Below are 25653 nucleotides of genomic sequence, written 5' to 3'. Positions count from 1 at the left end.
TACGCCATATTCTCATTTCCAATATAGATTCGTTTATAGCAAAACAGATATCAAAAGCTCAATATCATTTCCAGTGGAAAAAATCAACATAAAGTTATCAGTCCGCTGTGTATCTGCATATATCACTGGGATTAATAAATGATCCCAGATAAAACAATGTATTAGCTTTTCGGAGAGCTCTGCCAAAAGCAAGGGACACGTATTATCCACAAAGTCCTTCAGAGGTTCACTCTTCTATTAATGCGCCAAATCCTTACAAAAACACACAAATATAAATAGAAAATGACCAAATTGGGGGGGGGGGGCGGGTTTCTAGTGCACGAGAACGCCCCGCTAAGCCGTCCAGGAAAAAACAATGGGGCAGATTTACTATTCAAAATGCACCAGGATTCTGGCGTACATGCTGTGCAACACATTTATTAATGTTTTTGACACTTTTTTCGTCAGACTCAAAAAGGGGTGTGGCTTAATGTCTAAGGGTGTGGCCTAGTCTAAAGGGTGTGGCTTAAAATGCAACACCGTGCGCCAAAGAATGTGCCAAATATTTGGCACATAAAACTGTCATAAACTAAGCCAACTAATAGGTGACTAAGGAAGATAATGTCTAGGAAGATGCGCCAAATTTATCATACAGCATGCACCACTTTGATCAATTTGACAAATTTTCTGACTGCCTTGTCTAAGTTTGCACTGTCTAAAACTTTTAGACAGTGTTAGTAATTCTGCAACCATTGAGTTAGAATAAAAATTCTCTCACCACTAGGGGGAGCTTTCTGTATACTAATTTATTGAGTATACAGAGTTCTATAGAGGCTGTATAAATCCATATGTGATGAGCTCCCTCTAGTGGCAGCTGTAGGCAGACAAAGATTTATCATTTAACAAGATGGTAGTGTAAAGGGAAGCAGGGGGTCCAACCTCCTTAAGAATTTACTGACCCCCCAAAAAAACTATGCAAAAATGGGTGGTGTGATATATAAAGAAAGTTTCAAAAGTAAGTATAATGGGGGGAGGGGGTTTGAGAGAGAAGGTGGGGAATTTTGTCCTCTCTTTCATGGGCACCTGCGTTTGCCCCTTTAGATATAGCAATTTAATATTGTGAATCATTTATATATTTTCTAATACATCTTAAAGTACATGTTAATTAAAATACATCTATCTATTATTATTATCTATCTATCTATCTATCTATCTATCTATCTATCTATCTATCTATCTATCTATCTGAGGAGGATAGACAATTTTGAACGGAGCTTGCTGCTCACAGAGCATGCAGTTAGTGGGTTACAACTGGAGGGTGAAGACATGGGTGAGCAGGATCAGGTAAGTAGCTGGGTTAATGTAGTTAGGGGCAGTAGAAAGGGGTCAAAGACAATGAAGGCCGATCCGGTTTCTGACATTCCAGGCAAAATTGCCAAGTTGGGTGATGATGCGAGGGTGTCAGTCTCAGAAATGGCAGCCCTAGTGGATACTGATCTCCCTAACAGCCGGGAGAACAGCCCAGCTAGTAGTCGGCGGGATGGTAATGCAGGTAAGCCAAGACAATTGATAGTCGTAGGGGATTCTATAATCAGGAAGACGGATAGAATTATTTGTCGCCAAGACCACCTCAACCGAATGGTTTGCTGTCTCCCTGGTGCCAGGGTTCGGCATGTGGTGGAACGGGTGGACAAATTGCTGGGAGGGGCTGGTGATGATCCAGCTGTCGTGGTCCATGTCGGTACCAACGACAGAATAAATGGTAGGTGGAGGAGCCTTAAGAATAATTTTAAAGAACTAGGCTACAAGCTGAAGGGAAGGACCTCCAAGGTTGTATTCTCAGGAATACTGCCTGTGCCATGCGCATCACAGGAAAGACAGCGGGAGCTTAGGGAGTTAAATGCATGGCTGAAGTCTTGGTGTAGAGGAGAAGGATTTGGGTTCCTAGAGCACTGGGCTGACTTTTCATTGGGGTACAAACTGTATTCTGCAGATGATTTGCACCTAAATGGAAGGGGGTCCGCTGTGCTGGGGGAGAGAATTCTAGCTGGGGTGGCGGAGTATTTAAACTAGGGCTGAGGAGGGAGGTCAATGTAGAAAAAAAAGGGGTAGCCAGGTTAGAGAGGGGTCAGACTATATTGGTGGGGGGAGAAACAGAATGTGGGGAGAGGACTAGACAACAGGATAAGGAGATCCTTTCGTTACAAAACATCAGTGTAAATAAAAAGGACCGATTAATGTCAAATCACATTTCTGATAATAAAAGTGAAAAACTGACAGGCAAGTTAAAGTGTATGTTCACAAATGCCAGAAGTCTAGCAAGTAAAATGGGGGAGCTGGAGGCCTTGATACTGGAAGAAAATATAGATATAGTTGGTGTTGCTGAAACATGGCTGGACTCTTCACATGACTGGGCTGTAAATCTACAGGGTTTTACACTTTTTCGTAAAGACAGGACAAATAGGAAAGGTGGTGGTGTATGTCTGTATGTGAGAAGTGATATGAAGGCGAGTGTGAAAGAGACAATAGTGGGTGAAGACTGTGAGGAGGTTGAAACCTTGTGGGTGGAACTAGAAAGGGAGGTAAACACTGAAAAAATTACTTTTGGTGTAATCTATAGACCCCCCAATATAACTGAGGAGATGGAAGTTCAGCTATATAAACAGATGGAGCGGGCTGCACAGGCGGGTACTGTAGTGATAATGGGAGATTTTAATTTCCGGGATATTAATTGGTGTCATGGTTCGGCTTCAACTGCAAAGGGGAGACATTTCCTCAACCTGTTGCAGGAAAATTTTATGGGCCAGTTTGTGGAAGACCCGACTAGAGGTGAAGCTCTGTTGGATCTGGTCATTTCTAATAATGCAGATCTTGTTGGGAATGTCAATGTTCGTGAAAACCTCGGTAACAGTGATCACAATATAGTTACATTTTACCTATACTGTAAAAAACAAACGCAGGCTGGGAGGGCAAAAACATTTAATTTTAAGAAAGCCAATTTCCCCAGGATGAGGGCTGCAATTCAGGATATGGACTGGGAAGAACTAATGTCAAATAATGGAACAAATGATAAATGGGAGATTTTCAAATCTACTTTGAGTTATTATAGTGCAAAATGTATTCCTACAGGTAATAAGTATAAACGACTCAAATTAAACCCCACATGGCTTACACCTTCTGTGAAAGGGGCAATACATGACAAAAAAAGGGCATTTAAAAAATACAAATCTGAGGGTACAGCTGTAGCCTTTGTAAAATATAAAGAGCTTAATAAAATCTGTAAAAATGTAATAAAATTAGCAAAAATACAAAATGAAAGGCAGGTGGCCAAGGATAGTAAAACAAATCCTAAAAAATTCTTCAAGCATATAAATGCAAAAAAGCCAAGGTCTGAACATGTAGGACCCCTAGATAATGGTAATGGGGAGTTGATCACAGGGGATCAAGAGAAGGCAGAGTTACTAAATGGGTTCTTTAGCTCTGTATATACAACAGAAGAAAGAGCAGCTGATGTAGCCGGTGCCAGTGCTGTTAATATATCGGCTGATATACTGAATTGGATGAATGTAGAGATGGTCCAAGCTAAATTAAATAAAATAAATGTGCACAAGGCTCCGGGACCAGATGGGTTACACCCTAGAATTCTTAAAGAGCTTAGTTCAGTTATTTCTGTCCCCCTTTTCATAATATTCAGAGAATCTCTAGTGACTGGTATAGTGCCAAGGGACTGGCGCAGGGCAAATGTGGTGCCTATTTTCAAAAAGGGCTCTAGGTCTTCCCCGGGTAATTATAGACCAGTAAGCTTAACATCCATCGTGGGGAAAATGTTTGAGGGGCTATTGAGGGACTATATACAGGATTATGTGACAATAAATAGCATTATAAGTGACAGCCAGCACGGTTTTACTAAGGACAGAAGTTGTCAAACTAACCTAATCTGTTTTTATGAAGAGGTAAGCAGAAGTCTAGACAGAGGGGCCGCTGTGGATTTAGTGTTTTTGGACTTTGCAAAGGCATTTGACACTGTCCCCCATAGACGCCTAATGGGTAAATTACGGACTATAGGTTTAGAAAATATAGTTTGTAATTGGATTGAGAATTGGCTCAAGGACCGTATCCAGAGAGTTGTGGTCAATGATTCCTTCTCTGAATGGTCACCGGTTATAAGTGGTGTACCCCAGGGTTCAGTGCTGGGACCACTATTATTCAACTTATTTATTAATGATATAGAGGATGGGATTAATAGCACTATTTCTATTTTTGCAGATGACACCAAGCTATGTAATATAGTTCAGACTATGGAAGATGTTCATGAATTACAGGCAGATTTAAACAAACTAAGTGTTTGGGCGTCCACTTGGCAGATGAAGTTTAATGTAGATAAATGTAAAGTTATGCATCTGGGTACCAACAACCTGCATGCATCATATGTCCTAGGGGGAGCTACACTGGCGGATTCACTTGTTGAGAAGGATCTGGGTGTTCTTGTAAATCATAAACTCAATAACAGCATGCAGTGTCAATCAGCTGCTTCAAAGGCCAGCAAGATATTGTCGTGTATTAAAAGAGGCATGGACTCGCGGGACAGAGATGTAATATTGCCACTTTACAAAGCATTAGTGAGGCCCCATCTAGAATATGCAGTTCAGTTCTGGGCTCCAGTTCATAGAAAGGATGCCCTGGAGTTGGAAAAAATACAAAGAAGAGCAACGAAGCTAATAAGGGGCATGGAGAATTTAAGTTATGAGAAAAGATTGAAAGAATTAAACCTATTTAGCCTTGAAAAAAGACGACTAAGGGGGGACATGATTAACTTATATAAATATATTAATGGCACATACAAAAAATATGGTGAAATCCTGTTCCTTGTAAAACCCCCTCAAAAAACAAGGGGGCACTCCCTCCGTCTGGAGAAAAAAAGGTTCAAGCTGCAGAGGCGACAAGGCTTCTTTACAGTAAGAACGGTGAATTTATGGAATAGCCTACCGCAGGAGCTGGTCACAGCAGGGACAGTAGATGGCTTTAAAAAAGGGTTAGATAATTTCCTAGAACAAAAAAATATTAGCTCCTATGTGTAGAAATTTTTCCTTCCCTTTTCCCTTCCCTTGGTTGGACTTGATGGACATGTGTCTTTTTTCAGCCGTACTAACTATGTAACTATGTAACTATGTAACTATCTATCGTCTATGTCATATCTATCTATCTATCTATCTATCGTCTATGTCATATCTATCTATCTATCTATCTATCTATTCAAATGGGATTTATAAAAATAAAAAAAGTGGTGAGAATATTAAAAGTAAGGCCTCATGCACACGACCGTAGCCGTGTGCACGGCCGTGATTTTCGGGTCGGCCGGCTGCGGACTGTCAGCGGACTGTCAGCCGCAGGCCGCCCGCACATGCACATGGCCGCGGCCATTGTTTTCAATGAGCCCGGACCGCAGAACCGGGCCGTAATAAGACATGCCCGTTCTTTCTGCGGTCCGGGCTCCCGGGCCGTGCACGGACCGCAAAAACTACGGTCGTGTGCACGGCCCCATAGAAAAGAATGGGGCCGCAATTCTCCCGTGGATTTTCGGGGGAATTGCGGCCGCAAAAACACGGTCGTGTGCATGAGGCCTTAGACTGGTGTTGCCAATAGTAAACTACATGATTCTTCTTTTAGAAAGCTTTAGCAATAAGAGCCGATTATGACTTGGGGACAGGGATTGAGGTGGGAGTGATGACAGTCTCTGTACAATGCCATGGAATATGTTGGCGCTATATAAGCATCAGGTAATAAACGGGGGAAAAATGTAAATAGACACTGCATAAAGATTAGTCAACTCCGCCACTACTGGAGCTGATTTTCATGAAGAATAATTTTCAGAACTCCCACTGATTTGATTAGGGAGGAGGTTGCGCATGTGTAGTCATCTCAATGATCATCCCAACCACATTCAGAAGTCTTACTATGAGGAACTTTGACCAATCTAATGGGCCGTGATTGTTATTCCTGTAAATAACATGGAGCATTAGTGCCCTGTAACCCAGATGAAATAATCCATTGTGTGAAGGAGAGACCTTTCTCCTAGTCGTCAGTGATCCCTGTCCATACACAGGACTGTCCGGTAGCTCCATCGGCTTTGGCCTAACAGTTGACAGGGCACAATAATGGCACTCAAACAATGGCCAGTTGTGGTTACCATTCGGATGTATTTTTCCTCCAAAATCAATATTGATAAGACGTTAACTGTAATCATCCGTCTCTTTGTACTCACACACTGTGGCCCTGGTATCTGGTATCTTCGCACATTGGCAGCACACAGGGCTATGTTGTATTTGGAGCAGCATTTTACAGCCAGATGTTACCTGTAGAACAATGAAGGACTATGAATTCCTATTAGCGCAGTGCTGAAGGGCATTCAGAGTTTTTGAGTCCCTGCTTTGGTTTTGTATGCACTGTCCCTTTGTATTTGGAGGGAACGTACAAATGCAAAATGCAACCAAATGCATGTTCTTCACATGTAGTACTGCTTGGGTTTTTTAGTTCTTAGGATTTTTCTACTTTTTGGTTCTTCCTTGGCTACTATTTTGAATAAGTCGGAAAACCCTTTAATAGAATTATTTAATTATCCAAATTCATGGCGCAGAGATAGTATCAGCCAAAAATGTTGGTGAGAGTCTGACCGCTGGGACCCCCTGTCCAGGGTAGACTTACCCACCAGACTACCAGAGGATCCTCCGATGGACCCAGGATATGACACAATAATGAGCTCCAAAGGTCCGGCAGAAGACGCTCCCATTTGGAGCTGACTTTAAAGCCAATCTTGTGTCACTTATGGGTTGAGCCACAAATGTCCTATTAGACCTTATTAATATGTTCTTTGTGTCCTGATGACAAACTTTACAATGCATTGAGTGGACGTGCATATGTATGGATGGATGGAGGTTATTAAGGCCATATTACACCGACCAATTTTGGCAGATGCCACGAGCCACAAACAATAAGATAGCTCGTTGATCGGCGCTCGTTTGCTCCTGTCACACGGAGCTATGGATGGGGACGAGTGCTGGTTACTCTGATCGCTCGTCCCCATGCATTATTATCATGTCGGCAGGGCGTCTCTCTGTTTACACAGGGAGATGTGCTGCCCACAATGATATTACCATTTTTAAAATGATACAAGCAGCAGATGATCGAGCGTTTGCTCATTTGATCGCTGCTCTTTTTACACAGGGCAATTATCGGCAACGAACGCTTGTCTGCCCGATAATTGCCCAGTGAAAAGGGCCTTTAGTCTGTTACTGACCCCAACTTGATACCAGGAACAAATCCCATGTTTCCATTGGTAGCATGGAGGTGGCTGCACCTGGACAGTAATGGGAAGCCCTCAGAAGGAGTCAAGGGCTGGATCTGAAGTCCCTATAATGCGGTAGGTTGAGCTCCACTATTTTTGTGAATTTTTAGGTTGTGATATTTGATGGGTTTCTCATCCGGACTTAAAGAGGCTCTGTCACCAGATTTTGCAACCCCTATCTGCTATTGCAGCAGATCGGCGCTGCAATGTAGATTACAGTAACATTTTTATTTTTAAAAAACGAGCATTTTTGGCCAAGTTATGACCATTTTTGTAGTTATGCAAATGAGGCTTGCAAAAGTCCAAGTGGGTGTGTTTAAAAGTAAAAGTCCAAGTGGGCGTGTATTAGGTGCGTACATCGGGGCGTTTTTAATACTTTTACTAGCTGGGCGCTCTGATGAGAAGTATCATCCACTTCTCTTCAGAACGCCCAGCTTCTGGCAGTGCAGATCTGTGACGTCACTCACAGGTCCTACATCGTGTCGGCACCAGAGGCTACAGTTGATTCTGCAGCAGCATCGGCGTTAGCAGGTAAGTCGATGTAGCTACTTACCTGCAAACGCTGATGCTGCTGCAGAATCAACTGTAGCCTCTGGTGCCGGTGTCCTCGCTCGTCTGACACGATGCAGGACCTGTGAGTGACGTCACAGCGTGATCTGGCAGAAGCTGGGCGTTCTGAAGAGAAGTGGATGATACTTCTCATCAGAGCGCCCAGCTAGTAAAAGTATTAAAAACGCCCCGATGTACGCACCTAATACACGCCCACTTGGACTTTTACTTTAAACACACCCACTTGGACTTTTGCAAGCCTCATTTGCATAACTACAAAAATGGTCATAACTTGGCCAAAAATGCTTGTTTTTAAAAAATAAAAACGTTACTGTAATCTACATTGCAGCGCCGATCTGCTGCAATAGCAGATAGGGGCTGCAAAATCTGGTGACAGAGCCTCTTTAATGTCTCTGAGTGACCCTGGCCTATTGGGCCTAACCGGAGGCTTTACAGCAGCGCCAATGAGAGGGTAGAACTACTAATCACACTTTATTATCGCGTGGCAACATGTAACAATATTGAAGAGGAAGTTGGCAGCAGAACATTGTCCTACCTGTCTCTATAGCGACATTTACCGAGGGTTAAATAGGAAGTATAGGTAAATAAGTACATTGTCTTTATCTGGAGAAAGCTCAGCACATGAACCACAGCCGTGCTTTTTAAACAAAGGTAACGTGATGTAACTATAGTTAGTTACAAGGTTCGGATAGCACTAGGTAATGGTGTGGGTGCATGAGTAGGGGCCCAACTCGATCCAGTAGAGAAAATAAGTACTATGCACACCAATATGGAATTATTTATCCAAGCAAATAATTTATTTATTTGTAGCCAGTGACAGTGCGACGTTTCGGTCAACACCTTGACCTTCCTCAGGCACTTTAGTCAATGCTGGTCCTGCGTGGCTGGCGCTGTAAGATTGGCGGGTAACCGCTGTGTGAGGCGCTGTGTGATGTAACTATAGTTTACTATAAAGATATACTGATGGAGGTCCTCTGTCCCTATACAAAGGCCATTGAAGCAGAATTACTGTCAGAACAATATATTGCATTCTGATAGTATAAACCTATCATGGATAATAGGCCCCATGACCTCAAAAACAAAAAAAAGGAAACCCATATGGAGATCTATATGGATAACCTACAACAACCCTTCTGTTTGCCAATGCAACAAGGTACAAAAGACAATATATCCAAGTAACTAGATATATGACCCACTTGGAAACATTGTCTTTTGTATACTGTTGCTTTGGCAAAAAGAAGGGATGTTGTAGGTTCTCTGCATTTTGATAGTAGGGACACAAAGGGGATTGCTAACGCCCACTTGTGAATTTTATTTATTCATTCATTCATTTCCAGGAGGAATAACAGAGTAACAGCACTAAGAAAAGATGCTCCACAATTTATATTGTATGTGAAATACAAGCAAAAGGTATGTCAGGAGTGCTGAAAGATCGTCCTAAAGGTCCCATGCACACGGTCACACTGAGGATCTGTTGTATGGATTCGTAATATTGCACCCATAGCCTGCTATAAGACAATACTCTGTGTGGCTTAAATTTTACAAAGGTTTTTCCTTACAGATCCATACGAACCAGTTTGGACTCCGTGTTCTGCTGTACAGGATCTGTGCATGCTGTAATACCGTGTGCATTAAACTTTAAGAACATTTCATCCCAAGAAAACAAAAACAACAATATTTATTTTGTAATATTTTTTTATTTCATGCCGCTCTAAGGCTGGGTTCACACCAGCGTTACTCATTCCACTGTTCTGCTCCTTCAAAGGAGCAGAACAAGGGAAAAACCGGAAACACCGATACCGTAACACAACGGACACCACCAGTGGCCGACTGAACCCATTGACGTCAATAAGTTCCGTCGGGTTTCCATCAGGGTGAGAACAGTTTAACCGGAAACAATAGCGTAGAATGCTGTGCTATCTTTTCCCGTATTCTCGGCCGGATCAGCGACAGAGGCCCCTAATAGAGCATTCAACGCAGATGTGAACGAGGCTTAACAGTCACAGAAGATGTCACCCATCTATTGCATTTGGATAACAAAACGGACTTATTTTTGCAAAAATATAGTAGATGGGAAGTATCCGTGTGTAACTAGGCACATTTCCTGACACTTGGCATCCTTCAAGAGTCATGTCTATTACTTTTATTGGAGACAAATCAACTACATTGTACTATAGGGTGATAAAATCTCACATTGATAGTGGTCTTAATAGTACGTCCAGGGTTACCTGCAACGACCTCAGCTAGATCATAAACTGCCTTTGGAATGTGTCTGAAAGTCGAGTGATCGGTTATTAAATTACGATAAGGGATCTAAGCACCGACACAGTGTGAGTAACCCCTCGGCTGCTGTAAATTTCTATCGTTTTCCCAATCTTCAGTTGAGGCAGCACATTTTTCAAGTTATTTATGTTTACCCCTATTCACTATTGCAGACATACTGTATTCAACCTGGATCATATCATTAATTGACAACAAAATTTATGATGTAGGACGAGACTTTATTGCTGTTAAGGTGGGAATGTTAAAGAGGGGATGAAAATTCCGGAAAAAATATCTGCCAGATCAAGTAAATGGAACCCTGAGAAAAAATGGATGAACCAGGGAATTCCCCAAAACAGCCATCAAATAAGGTGCAATGCCACCCAAAAAATGGAAAATGCCAACTTGAATAGTGCTCACCACAGGTTCTGTATTGTGAAAAAGTCAGATGTGATATTTCCTTCCTCAATCGCTCTTCAGCTATAATGGCTGACCAGAATTGACTGGAAACATGACTGTCGGACCAACTGTCCATGACTTCATTTCAATCAGCGAACAGTAGAGTAAAGACAACTGGTGGAGCCGTCAGCGACAGATATTTTTCAGAGGTGCAAGAACTGAGATCCATGAAGCTTCCAGTCAGTGGTCATTTCTGGTCTTCTTGGCAGCGGTAGACCCCAAATGAGTGCATTACTGAGAGGGAGAAATTGCTAAAATCCCAATTCCAATCCTCTTAATTGACTAATGATTGACCAATGATAATTGTTTTTGGTGTCTGAATGTAGGATCATGAACCTTGAGCACCAATAAGTAATAACACCAGAGGAGAGAGAGAGATTTGGGATATGTAATAGCTAGGTTTGTTTTATATGATTGACATCCATGGTAGATCACTTTGAAGTTTTTGGGGTCCACAGCTCAGATCAGCCCCATCTCCTTGATGACTTTTCACAGAGCTCCCTACTCCACACTTGTTAAAATTCCAGCTAACAAGTGGAAGGGTTACCAGCCATGTTACCCTTTTTTTTTTTTTATACAAGGAATATTTCTGGAGTGGCGTTTCAACACCAAAACGGGGGGCCACATTTAGACACGCTATGAGGATCAACAATTGATTGTATTGATTTCTCTGGCTGTGAAAATCCTACTTGTAACCAGATTTTAAATATCAATGCTTATACTGGGGTCTTCATGTGACATATTGAAAACAGGAATGAAGTCTCCCAGCTATGGCGCCTTGTAGTGTCCGCAGAGCATTACGGTCCCTGGAGTGTGTACTACATGGCAGAATGGCTATTATCTGAATTTCAAGAAAGATATTACATATTTACTGCAGATGGCATCAATCTACAGACAATATCTAAGGCCTCCATAGACATCAGGTTGTCAGCGGAACCACAAGAAATGATGGAATCAGTCAAGAAATGTCTAATGGCTCATTTAGCTGCACTGCAGTTATAAATGATCTAAAAGTTCACACTTGTGTTATATATTCCATTACTATGATCCATTTTTAAATCAGAATAGGAATAAAAACAGTTCAGGTAAAAATCCCATTGAAATAAAAATAACGGATGCAAACGGATTACAAACGGATTCTGTTAAGCTTCGTTCACATCTGCGTCAGGGCTCCGTTCAGGGGTTCCGTCTGAGCTTTCCGTCACTGAAACAAACGGAAACCATAGGTTTCAGTTTGCATCACCATTGATTTCAATGGTGACGGATCCGGTGCAAATGGCTTCCGTTTGTCACCAGTGTGTAAGGGTTCCGTCGTTTTGACGGAATGAATAGCTCAGTCGACTGCGCTATTCATTCCGTCAAAACGTCAATAGTTTCCATTTGTTTCAGTCAGGGTTCCGTTCATGGGTTCCCCTGACGGAAATCTCAGATGGAACCCATGAACGGAGCCCGGACGCAGATGTGAACGAAGCCTTAACAGATGGGTTATTTTTATCATTGATGCCAATGTAAATTTTGATTTCAATGGGATTTTTTACGGATCATATTTTATCCATTATTTTGATCTAAAAAGAGATCAGGGTAACGGATTATACAACGCAAGTGTGAACTTAGCCTTAATAATCAGCAGCAATTCACAAGTGTCCTATTTACAGATCTTTATAATCGCTGGAAATGCATACGGTTAAGAATAAAGCAGCTCCAGCGCACATCTACATAGTCACATTTGTGCTCATATTCATGATTTTCTTCCAAGCATTGGACACTAATGTCCTGCAGCAGGCAGTCTGGCTTGTACTTTGCTTCATAATTAGTCATATACAATTCCCAAACACCAGGGAAGAAAATCCATGACCTGTGGGCGTCTAACATGGCAAATAAATGCGACTGACGTTACATTTCCATGCAGTAGATCTTCTTAATAAAACAAATACATTAGAGCATTACCCGGGAGTATAAATATATATACCTCAATTCTGCATCCCATTTAATGAAATACATGGAACCTTAAAAGAAAAGTGAATGTGATATCATCATATATTATTGTGTGGTTTTACATAGGACTGCTGGTAAACTTACTGCATTATGTTAGCGTATTGAATTATCACAATACGAACAGCACAATTACAAATTCAATCATGTTTCAGATTTTTGCCATGCCATCCAAGCACCAAAATTAAAGAAGTCTCATGACGAAAACCCCATTTAAAATGAAGCCGACCGACTGATCGCCGTGGGTCCAGCTTCTGAGCCTCCCTCTTTAACTGTTATCCCTGGAGAAAGCTGAGCATAGCCATACATTTCCCCTGCAGTAGCTGAAAAGGAGTGTCACACGGCGGCAATAAAAATGAACCCCCACTTATGATGTCCAAATACCCTACTAGGGTATATGGAAGGGGGTTATTTTACTGAGACTACCTCTATAAGGGTATGTTCACACGCAGTGTTTTCAGACGTAATTCGGGCGTTTTACGCCTCAAATTACGCCTGAAAAAACGGCTCCATTACGCCTACAAGCATCTGCCCATTGCTTTCATTGGGTTTTAAGGTGCTCTGTTCAGACGAGGTGTAATTTTACGCGTCGCTGTCAAAAGACGTCGCGTAAAAAGACGCCCGCGAAAAAGAAGTGCATGTCACTTCTTGCGACGTTTTTGGAGCCGTTTATCATTGACTTCATTGAAAAACAGCTCCAATAACGTCCATAAAATACGCCGCTACAAAAACGTCTGAAAATCAGAAGCTGTTTTCGCCTGAAAAAAGCTCTGTATTTTAAGACGTATTTTGCTCACTACGTGTGAACTTACCCTAAAGGCTATGTACACAATGGCAATGGGTTTAAATTTAACATTTTCTATAGTTTTGTTTCTACAGCTCCTATGCAGACCTATGCGTTTCCATGGCAACACGCAACAATTGCTGTATAGTCTGATTCTGCCGTCATACTTTCTTCCATCTGTTCCCAACTTAATGTTAATGCACATTCAGTAGGTTAGCAAGTAGGGGATAGTTGTAAGGGGATGTTCACACGGGCTATTTTCAGATGTTTTTCAGGCCATAAACACCCCGAAAAACTGCTAAAAATGCAGGGGCTGAACACCTACAAACATCTGCCCATAGATTTCAGTGGGAAAAACAACGTTCCATTCCAACAAGGCGTTTTTAAAAAAAACGCTTAGTAAAAAGAAGTACATGTCACTTCTTGAGCTGTTTTTGGAGCCGTTTTTCATTGACTCAATAGAAAAACAGTTCCAAAAATGGCCATAAAAAACGCAAGTTGCTTAAAAAACGGCTGAAATTGAGAGGCTGTTTTCCCTTGAAACCGTTTTTTGTTAAGCGTGTGAACATAGCCTATGACTGCTGGGTCAGACTACACAGGGACTGTTTGCTGTCTGTTACCATGGAAACACATAGCTTTGCATTGGAGTTGTAGAACCAAATCAATAAAAAATGTCTAATCACGACCTATATTTTATTTTATATGCATTGGGACAATAAACATACATTTGGTTTTGTAGGTCTACATAGCCTGTGCCCTTGCCGATTATTATTATTAGGCTGGGTTCACACGTGGCGGAATTTCACTTAAATTCCGCTGCGGACACTCCGCAGCGTTAATCCGCAGCGGAGCCGTTTCTCCATTGACTTCCACTTTAATTTAGCAGTGTTCGTTTAGACGATGCGTAAAATTCCGCTGCGGAGCATAGGCTGCGGAGCGGAATTTGGTGTCCGCAGCATGCTCTGTCTGTTGCGGAGCAGTGGCGGACTGGTTGCGGACTCATGGCGGAATTTCTCCATTGACTTCAATGGAGATTCTAATTTCCGCAATGAAGTCCGCAGCTGTCATGCACATGTTATGTGTGCTGCGGATGCGTTTTGCTTTTTTAACTTGACATTTCTTCATTCTGGCTGGACCTATGTATTTCTAGGTCTACAGCCAGACTGAGGAAGTCAATGGGGCTCCCGTAATGACGGGAGCGTTGCTAGGAGACGTCAGTAAATAGTCACTGTCCAGGGTGCTGAAAGAGTTAAGCGATCGGCAGTAACTGTTTCTGCACCCGGGACAGTGACTACCGATCCCAATATACAGCTACCTGTAAAAAAAATTGAAGTTCATACTTACCGAGAACTCCCTGCTTCTGTCTCCAGTCCGGCCTCCCAGGATGACGTTTCAGTCTAAGTGACGGCTGCAGCCAATCACAGGCCAATAACAGGCTGCAGCGGTCACATGGACTGCCGCGTCATCCAGGGAGGTCGGGCTGGATGCCGAAGGAGGGACGCGTCACCAAGACAACGGCCGGTAAGTATGAATTTCTTTGACTTTCACAAGGGAAAGTGCTGTCCCTTCTCTCTATCCTGCACTGATAGGGAGAAGGGAAGTACTTTTACCGCAGTCCGCAGCAGCTAGTCCGCATCAATTTACTGCACATTTTGGGCAGATCCGCAGCAGAATTTGCAACGCGGATTCTGTGCGGCATTGATGCGGACAGTTGCGGAGGAAATCCGCCACGTGGGGGCATGCCCTTAATATTATAACTCATGACATGGAATTGTGTCTATCTTTAAAGTGGTTGCATGCAATGCAGGTTGTCTGGCTGCCGCAGAAGAATGGCTGATGCTGCATTACCGATGTAGCTGTAAGATTGCAGTAAAATGATGGTGCAATGTGGCCCTAAGATAGTAACATAAACCGTAATCTTCTGCAAATGGATATGAGATTAGAGGACGGGACTAAATTCTCGATTTCATAAAAAATAAAAATCTGCCTTTGTACATGTAACCTAAAGTGGGCACAGTAATCCTGTCTGAATTGATTGGCAGAAGAAGATATTTTAATTCATTCCATGGGACAACAAGTTGTGCTTTAAAACTAGCTGAAATAAATTGAATGATTATGGAGGACTTGTCACGTCCAATATATAGAACTTCCACCATACCTTAATTTTTTGTTGACCCGATTTTTTTTTTTCTTGAAAGTACCCCTCTTATTCTGCTATGATCTGGGAACCTGGCGACAAATGTTCAATTTCCCTGCAGCACCACTGCAGGGAAAATGAAGAATTACATTGTTCCCATTAAAATCAATAGAATGCCTAGATATATTGGGTCCTCCAGCTGCTCACACAGCAGTAGATAAGTCTCCTGAAGACAGTACTCCCCTCTATTAAATCAGAATTCCTTTGTAGCGAATCTAAAGATGGTTTTACTAAACCAGACAATCAGAGCAACGCCCTTTCATACAAAAAAATCTATATTAAAAAAATCTCTTCAAACATATTAAATCATGTTATGTGCACAGGCTGGCTGGATATAATGAAAACATTTCATAAGCAACTTTTCTTTTTTGTAATTAACAATAAGCTGAGATTTTTCCCAAAAGTGGCAGTGGGAATATTCAAATACACTGTCGGGCTACAGGGAATGTCTCTCACTCGAAGGACCCAACATGTCCATGAATTATGACAAGCCGTAAATGTAAATAGTGTAATGCTTTACTTCACCTGTGGTGGCGCTGCAGGGAAATTGAGCACTTTGTGTCGTATTTACCCCAACGATTATAGCTGATTGCTGATTGTGAAAAGAAGCAGAAATAGATTTTAAAAAAACATTAAAGCTGTAGACATAACCAGTTTCTGTGTGTTTCATATGTGTACAATAGTGCCACTGAAGGTCCTATGATAGCAGAAGGGTAAAATAATTTGATATTCTCCAACTTTAAAAGCACTATGCAGATCTATAATCCTATATAGAATAAAACAGTAATTGGGCATTGTTATTGATGAATGGAACATTAGAGATGTAATTGCAGAGGTCGTAACACATGCAGGGTAGCCATGGTATCTGTCTGCATCACAAGCTTACAAAAAATCCGATATCAAAAAAAAGTCTTCCTGTAAGAAAAAGAGTTAGACTTGTATTTAAAGGGTTATTCCCATCTCAGAAATTTATGGCATATCTACAGGATATGCCATAAATTTCTGATAAATGCATGTCCCAGCTCTGGGACCTACACTTATATCGAAAACGGGGGTCACACGATTCCTGTTGCACCTAGCAAGGAGGCCGATGGCTACCGATTCCAGGCGGGGACGATGCGGAGAGTTGGACACGCATGTGCGCATCTTTCTCCATTCTGTTCAATGGGAGTAACGGAAACGGTCAAGCAACAGCTGAGCGCCCCCTCACTAGATGGGTTACTCCCATCCTTTATATAGGTGCAGGTCCCAGAGTTGGGCCCGCATCTATTAGTCATATATAGCGTATTCTGTGGATATGCCATAAATGTTTTGAGATGGAAGCAACCGTATAAACATATTTATGACAGGTAATCCTAGCTGGCACTGTTCCCGGCATATACGTCCCTGTCTTCACAAACATGATTACAAGAGTCTACAGGTCACTTTCCCCACAACATGGGCATTTTCATCACCTTCTGCTTTCATTCCTGGGCTGTAATTGGTTAGAGGCTGTTCTATCTCCGCCCTCTTAATGACAGTTCCCTAGTAAAATGCAGCTCTGTCTTCAGTAACATAACAACATGAGTGGACAGGTCACTGCCTCCCACAAGATCAGCATATTCATCCCCTGCTGCGGTCATAATTACTGTAATCTAATTGGTTTTAGGAGGTTTCCACCCACTTCATAATACTGCCTAACATGCAGTATTCTCTTAGATAAAGGGGTATTCGAATTTATGAATGTTATGGCATATTGTCTGGATATGCCAAAACATTCTGAACAACTGGCACCCGGCTTCCAGCACCACCCTAACTAATCCTGAAAACAAAGGGACAGATGTCTCTTCTAAGGATGCACGATGCATCGAAACTTCGATACTGTTTCGATACTGTGCATCCCCAAATGGTTCGATACTGTTATTTCATGTATTTCGATACTTGGCTGTGCGGCCGCACAGCTCTGTATAGTAACACATGAATGTATGAGAGCGCGGCTGCTGCTGTGTAATACAGTCATTGCCGCGCACCTGAGTCCTGATAACAAGTGCGCTGGGTCAGGATGATGCGATGCGGCCGGCGCTGCACTAATGAGCGGCGGCACTGAAAACAGAACATGGCGGGCGCACTACAAAACACCCCTATGTTCTGTCTTCAGTGCCTGAACTGCCGCTCATTAGTGCAGCGCCGGCCGTATCACCTCATGCTGACCGCGCACGCACTTCCTGTCAGGAGCGGGGCAATGGCTGTATTACACAGCCCCGCTCTATAACGGCGGAAATCAGAGAAAAACTCTCATCTGTGCCGCTATTCCCCTGAATGCTGCGATCATAGCTGACTGCAGCATTCAGGGGAAAATGCGAAGGTGGGATGCCCCTGGATCGCGTCACAGGGAATTCCTGTGACGCGATTGAGGGACATACCATATATGGGCAGACAGCCCAGGGTCCATTGAAGGACCTCAGGGCTGTCTGACCATATTTCCTGTTGTTAGGATATACCTAGGTATGTCCTAACAACTGCCTGTGTATTATCAGTACACAGGATACTGTACTGGAATAAGGTTTAAAAAATAAAGTAAAAACATAAAGTAATGTTAAATAAAATAAAAATAATCATACATGTTTTTTACAATAAACATTAAAATAAGTCTCAATACATAAAATATACACATATTCGGTATTGGCGCGGCCGTAATAACCTGCACAACTATTTTTTTGCGTCATTTATGATGTGTACGCTGTAAAAAAAATAAAATAAAAACTGCTTTCTATCACTGATGATGAATTTAACCTTCATGTGCCCATCATGTACCTTACACATTAACCCATTATGACTGAGAAACTTGATGGGGTTAATTACTATTAATGTGAGGCACGTGGAGGTTAAATTCATCATCACACCTCGCGCCTCATCAGAAAATGGCAGAACTATTTTTTTTTATTACTGTTGGCAAGGTATCGAATTGGTATAGAAATCGCAATACTACACGAAGTATCGGTATCAAAGTCCAAATTCTGGTATCGTGACATCCCTAGTCTCTTCTGAAGCTCCCCTGCAAAAACATGCTCCTAGTGACCCGCTAAACAGGGACTCCAGCACAGCTCCATTCAAGTAAATGTGCCACAATTTTGTAAACATCATGCCCCAAAAAAAACCACCACAAACCAGCCTGTGTAAATACACCCAAACAGGAGTTAAAAATGGGGGCATGACTTCACACTGAATGTGATTTACCACTGCTCTGGGTGACTCCCTGTAACTGTCAGTATCCTGCTCCGACCTCTGCTCTTGGCTCTGAGGGCTGGGCAGGCAGTGTGTATATGTATGGCTGCTGAATGTGAGTGTCTCTGGCTCACTGCTGCCATACCTGCTGCAACCTGCCGCCGCGCCAATCTCGCACTTGACCTCACCCTGACGCTGCTACGTTCCTAGGGTTGGACGGCCTGGCAAACAAGGATATCCGCAACATGACTGCGCAGTCAGTGTTTTATTATGCTTTTACTTTATTTACTTGCTTTTGCCAGTAAAAATGATTTACTTTTACTGGCCACCCAGTGTAAATACCGTCTGGGCCAGTGGTTTATCGGCCTGATGGCAACCTTAGTTGTCTGCTGCATGGAAAGGAAAGCATTGCATAATATTGATTTATTTCAAAAGATGCCTGCAGTCATCCAAAGTCATGAGTAGCAATGGATAATAGTCGCTCTGAACGAGACTTTTTAGCTAAGCATGCTCTAAGTGTGGTAAAATTTACTGGTCAGAAATAAGAATTTCTATTGACATCAATAGAAAACCACCCAAAAAGTTAGCGGCCAATAGTAACAAGACTTGGCTACCTGGTTCCTGGGATTTGCCCTGCCCTGATAGGACACATAACAAAGGACTGTCAGACAACCCATTTATCAAATTATAGTCTAATTGTTTTGACCTGAAAAATTCTCAGTGTCAACACCAATTTGGGTGTAAAATAAAACTTTGCAGCTCCCAGCAGACACTGAGCACTCAAACCCGCAAATAGTGGTTTGGGTGACAGGAAGCTATAACCAGGTTTTGTAAAGTGGCTCAAACTATTACATTACACTGACCAAACCACAACTGTGATACGCAACAATAGAGCTGCAAGATGAATATGCAGTCTCGCTTTCAGTTCCACATTTCTGTAAAGATTTATCGGGACCTATTTTTTTTTTGCCATACAGAAATTTGAATATATTGGTATATCGGTGGTGGAGAATTTCCAGGTGTCAAGCCGTCAAAGTGATCATTTTTTTCATCGTTTTTAATTCTTTGCCCCTAGAAAAGTTAAATGTGCTCCTGCCAAAGTCTTACTTGCAACTAAAGTCTTTTGTCAAACTCTGTTACGACCATTACCAAAAAGCTAATAAATCCTCCCCCATTAAACAAATCCCCTTAGGATTTATCTAAAAAGTTGTAATATAATGATATATTTGTCCCAAAAGACCTTCTGTAGATACTGTCATAGTGCCATCTGCAAACTGCTATCTGCTGCCAATACATATTAGACTGTTGTTGGCATAGGTCCTGGTTTTTAGTGGGATCTGCTGACAATATAATGTATATGGGTGCCAGTACACCCAACCAGCTGTCCATTCTAGGAGCAAATAAATCAGAAATGATGGATCCTTCAGCTGATCCTCTTTTTTTCTTTTAAGGATACCTCTATAGGTGTCCAGTCGTAGATCAGCCCTCCTCCCTTCATAGACATGACATGAATATTCGGCCATTTGTACATTGTTATGGAGTATGGGGGCCAGCAGTTATACAATGTCTATAAGCAGCTTTAGAGAAATCATTTTTGGGCTTGTCCATTGAAAAATCCCAATTAAAACAAAGTTTGTGAGTTGTTTCCTGTAGGAGCACTGGGTGACAACCTATCTGTTTGGTTTTAATGGCCATACTGGTTGTCACCGGCTTTCCTATAAACAAATATAACTAAAAAATGCCTGAATACAATTTTTACAGCTTGATGGACTAATGGATCAACCCGAAGAATTATCTTTTTTTATTTTGGGGAGCAATTCTCTTTATATTATATGTACATGACAGTGGACAGAACTTTATCCACTGGAAGTAATCAATAAATGTTCTTACTGAATAACAACAAGCAGAGATCTTGAAAACCGATAGAAATTAGTACAGAGAGCATATTGGAAAATTGTATAGCTTTTAATTCTATAAAAAAAAAATAACAACACTAATTTGCTGAAATCTACCGAAAACCTTAAATCGGATCGATCAGCCCTGGCAGAATAGTATAGGGACAGGTCCGCTCTACTATTAGACCAAACGGCACAAAAAAATATAATTTGACTAAAAGAGTTTAACACCTGTGACTGATGGGCCGCCGTGTATACATGCAACGTAGAATGGTGACAGATCCACTTTAAACCATGTAAGTCATTTTGCCCATCATTGTCACAGAGGTCCAGGAAGCAGAGATGTAGAGAGTTGCTTGATGGAGACCTCACATTGATGATCTTCTTTCACGGTCTCTGTACGTGCCTGTAACACTTTGAACACTGGTGATTTTTAATTTAAAAATAAATTTTAAAATCTGACCCCACAGAGTTTCTTTTATGTTAACTTAAGCAGCTTTCAAGTGTCAATGCCCCAGAAATCTCATCTTCCGGGACCCCTAAGAGTATGACAGTCTGACATGAGAAAGAAATTGCAGTTCCATCTAAGGTTTTAGCTTCGCTAACTTACCCGAGTGGAGCTCATAATCTAAATTGGGAAATGTATGACTGTACAGTGGCATACACCGCAGCTTTTCATCAGAGGACCTAGTTGGAAAATCCTCCCAACGCATACGTTTTATCAGACGCTTAAACAAAGTATGAGAAGAGCCTGCAGGTCCTATTACACAGCCTGATATGGGCCGTGAAAACAAGCGCGATCAACGAGGCAGCTCGTTGATCGGCGCTCGTTTGCTCCTTTCACAAGGAGGTATGATCAGTACTGTATGGGGACCAGTGATTGTTACCCCGATTGCTAGTTCACATACATTTCCATCATGTGCTTTCGACAACGATAATATTTTCTGCTGCATAAACGATACAATCAGCCGATGAGCAAGCGTTTGCTCGTTCATCGGCTGATCGTTGCCCGATCATTGGACTGTGTAAAATGGTTCTAACTGTTTGGATGGTTTCTACTGATGTCTGGAAAAAATCCTATTGTTGGCCACTAAAAATGTTACATTAGCTCCTGGATTTGTTGGTCTCTTAAAGCCTTCAATGCTTTGTCCTTCCTTTATATATGTATGACATGCTAAAGAATGTATAGGTTAGTGTGCCTACAATCAGGCATGATGGGAATACAAGTGGTCAAGTGTAGAGGTCATACCCCAGAGACCCCATAAATGAAAATAAAGAATTCACAAGCTTCTTATATTTGTCTGAATTATAAATAAAAAATTATAAATAAAAATTCAACAATAAAGGTTATAAATAAAATCTGATTATTGGCTATTAAACCGTCACTTAAAGGGGTTACATTTGAAAAAAATACCAATATTTGAGTCATCCTCTTCTCTTAAAGAGCTAAGACTTGGTTCTGGGAAATCTATGTGACAACCAACGATTCTGAGGGAGTTGGAATATTGAGTGTCACCTGGCTTTTCCAGAAACTTATAGAATTACGAAACAAATGGAAAAGAATTGACTTATATTCACTTTTTTTTGGGGTTGTTCTTTTAACCCCCGCCCCCCCCCCATATGGGTAATAAAATGAGGTAACAAAATAAGTCTTATTCTATTAAACACATAGAACATTCATTGTAATGTGAATCAGATATAAAATGAAATATATATAAAACATAATATAAAGATATAATCTGCAAATACAACTCAGGATATAATGTGGTCTGAATAATGCAGCAAACCAAAGACGTCAAATCCCTTACATTCCTCTAAGCAATGACCATGTTTACTACACAGGGCGGAGGGTCACAGTGGTTGAGTCGTGTCCTCAGTGCCCTCAACTCATCTTTACACGGAGCAGAGGGAAGAGCATGAGATCTAGCATTAGGATTTCCACCTGACCCATCACTGGGCACCAGCCATGGCCAACCCTCATGATCTCATATCAAGTCCTTAATTTACACTGAACAATTCCATTTATTGACAATCCTCACTAATACTTCTGGTGACTCATTGTGCCAAGAGGTTCTGCATCAGCAGATACACTCAATCCTAGTCCACATTTAATTTAAAAAAAATTACAGAAACAATCACTGGCAAGTTGTCATTCAGCTTTCTCAGGCTCCTGAAAGACAAATATACCTAGTGATGAAGAAATACTTCCCCCACACCCATATTGCTGCATCCATAATCAGACTTTTAGTCCACGAGTTGGAGAAATCTGGTTGACAACCCTTGTGGGAGCTGTAATGGCAGACATGCTTATATGCACCCAGCTTTGCAATAGACAGATATGACTGAATACAATTTATATCAACTTTACAGAAGAGGCCGACTCAGGACTTATATTTATTTATTTGTTACCTGTTCTTTATATAGAGCCAACATATTCAACCAGGACAATGCAAACATCTCCAAAATTAGGGATAACGGTGACAAGATAGAGGACCAGACAAGGAATATTTGGGAATCATTTGCCTTGTAATAATAATAATTATATATATATAATTTCAGGAACATGTTATTTGGAATAAAAAAAAATCTGACAAAATATTCTTTCAAAATTGCTCATTTATATTTTATTTTAGTTTCATTAATTTTCTCAATCAAAACATTTTGACCGGGCCTGAAAGGCGCTGGTTCAAATCTTAAGGTATAATTTATAATATGAGTAAATATTGGGAGGCTCAGTGGTCAGTCCTGCCATTCTAGCATGACTGGGGTCCTAAGAATCGAATGTGACCAAGGACAACATCTGCATGGAGTTTATATGTTATCTCTATGTTTGTGTGGGTTCCCTCTGGGTACTCTGGTTTCCTTTCAAACATACTGATACGTTAAATTGGAATTTAGATTGTAAGCTCTGATGGGGACAGCAACCAAAGTGAGTGATGGCATTCTCTGTACAGCGCAGTGGAATACGTTGGTGCTATAATGAATAAAATAAATCCAACGTTTGCATGTTCTTCTCATCTTTGTGTGTTTTTTCCAGGTATGCTGGATGGAGCAAGGTATCTATTTCTAGACCATGCTAAGGTTAACTGGCCCCAGTGGGGTAACCCTACTGTATGGAAAGCAAATAAGAGTGTGCGACCAAACTTTGTACAAGACTGCAGAATATGTTGGCGCTATATAAATGAATAGATATAATAAGACTGCGCTCTTATATCCATAGTTGACCAATAAGCAGACAGATGAGCAGTGTAACCCTGGTATCCCCTGTTGCTCAGTGATCTCCTTCCCTCCCCCCATGTATCTGATGTGTTGATCTCTGGGAGATGTGGAGTGTGCAGAAGGAAGAGCAGGGATGTGTGGCCGTGTCATTCCACACTAGAGGATTTCCTCCACACTCCAGCAGTAAAACAATAGCTTTAAGGACATGTGTGTGAAAATAAAGCCTGCTACTACAGCAGCAGGCATCATCTCTCTTACCCAATCCTCAAAGTGCCGGCTCCCATTCTGCAGCAGATCCTCGAACTGGATGGTGCAATTAGCCACAAAATCATCGTACCCTATGGGGGCATCATGAAAAACTGCCAGCTCGATCTTCCTGCCATTGCAGACATCCGTGGAGAAGTCATCATGCCAAGCTGGGCTGTTGGTCTTCTGCTTGGTAGAGGTCTGCCCTATCCTGGAGTCATCCACATTGACTGCAATGTAAGGGTCCAGCAGGAAGGTCTGGGGTTTGGGTCCCACCGCATGTCTCAGGGACCAAGCTGTGGGCTTCAGGTTCACAGCCTCGCAGATCCTAATCTTTAGCAAGCCATTAAAGACCACCATGGCGAGCGAGGGGTTAATAAGAGCCGATCCACCTCTCGAGTGTAAATCAATGAAGATCCACTGTGATCTGTTGCTCACTCCCACTCAATCCAGGGATTTCTAACGGAAAACAAGGAAGGGGGGGGGGGGGGCGTCCTCTTCTTGCAGGCTGAGGCTCTGGAGATCCTCATGTAATCCCTGCTCCGGCCTGGTGTAGGGTGCTGTCCTCTACCTACCGTCTGGGATCATCCATGCAGATGTGCGGCTGCAGCCAGAAGCCTCCTCAAGCGTCCTACAGGGAGAATGGAGCAGCCGCAGTCCTCAACTGAGTCCGCGCACAACACGTACGGCCAGGGAGCTCACATCCGCACCAGGACGGGGGTCGTGCTCACATCCCCAGAGACTGCTCCAGCTGCTGCCATACAATATACATGAGCCTGGGCTGGGCTGGCAGGACCTGTGGGCAGATTCCCTGGTGAAGGCTGGTGCTGCTGTAGCTGTTGGTGCTGCTGATGATTAGTAACACCCCCCCCCCCCTTCTCCTCCCCTCTCCTTGTAATGCAGGAAATGCACAAAAGACGTCACAGTGTGTGTGTGCCTGGGAGTGTGTGAGTGTGTGTGAGACACACAGGAGGCTGCTGACACATCCAGGCAATGGAGGCTTCTCTGGAGGAGCCTCAGTGGCTGCAGACACTAATATTATTATTAGGATCATCATCATCCGGGTGATCTCTCAGATCGGGACAACAGGTCACTTTCACTGGTTATATAGATACTTAGTTACTTCTTCGCACAGGTATGGCACTGCAGGAAATACAGAGAGGCACAGCAAAGGAAACAGAATCTCCAACCACTGTCAATGATGAGAGTGATATTATTATATAGTCAGATTATTATTATTATTATTGTTATTATTTCTAATGTGACAATGGTATTGTATAATATTGATAATGGGATGTAAATTGTACTAGCAATAATAATAATAGAAGGGCAAGACTATTATTTGTTCATAGCAATAATATCACTATACATAATATGATTATAAGTATTAGTAGTTCCAATATTATTATTATTATTATTATTATTATTATTATTATTATATGTTTATTATGCTGTGCTTTTCAATTCTGCTGTTTTTAATTTTGGAAATGTCTTACCTGTGGCA

The 25653-nt window shown here is 41.9% G+C and overlaps 1 protein-coding gene across 1 annotated transcript in view; it reads right to left on the bottom strand.

Annotated features, from left to right (window-relative positions):
- Positions 1–25042, bottom strand: part of PRKCE (protein kinase C epsilon) — a 340355-nt gene extending 315313 nt beyond the window's left edge. The window contains exon 1 of the mRNA XM_075863215.1: positions 24162–25042. Within this exon, the coding sequence (XP_075719330.1) occupies positions 24162–24509 (348 nt within the window). The 5' untranslated portion in view covers positions 24510–25042. The remainder of the gene's footprint in view (positions 1–24161) is intronic.
- Positions 25043–25653: the final 611 nt, after the last annotated feature.

The sequence above is a fragment of the Rhinoderma darwinii genome, chromosome 4 (genome assembly GCF_050947455.1).
Source record: "Rhinoderma darwinii isolate aRhiDar2 chromosome 4, aRhiDar2.hap1, whole genome shotgun sequence".
Taxonomy (NCBI): Eukaryota; Metazoa; Chordata; class Amphibia; order Anura; family Rhinodermatidae; genus Rhinoderma; species Rhinoderma darwinii.
The sequence above is the reverse complement of the archived record's forward strand: the minus strand, read 5'-3'. Positions and strand labels throughout refer to the sequence as shown.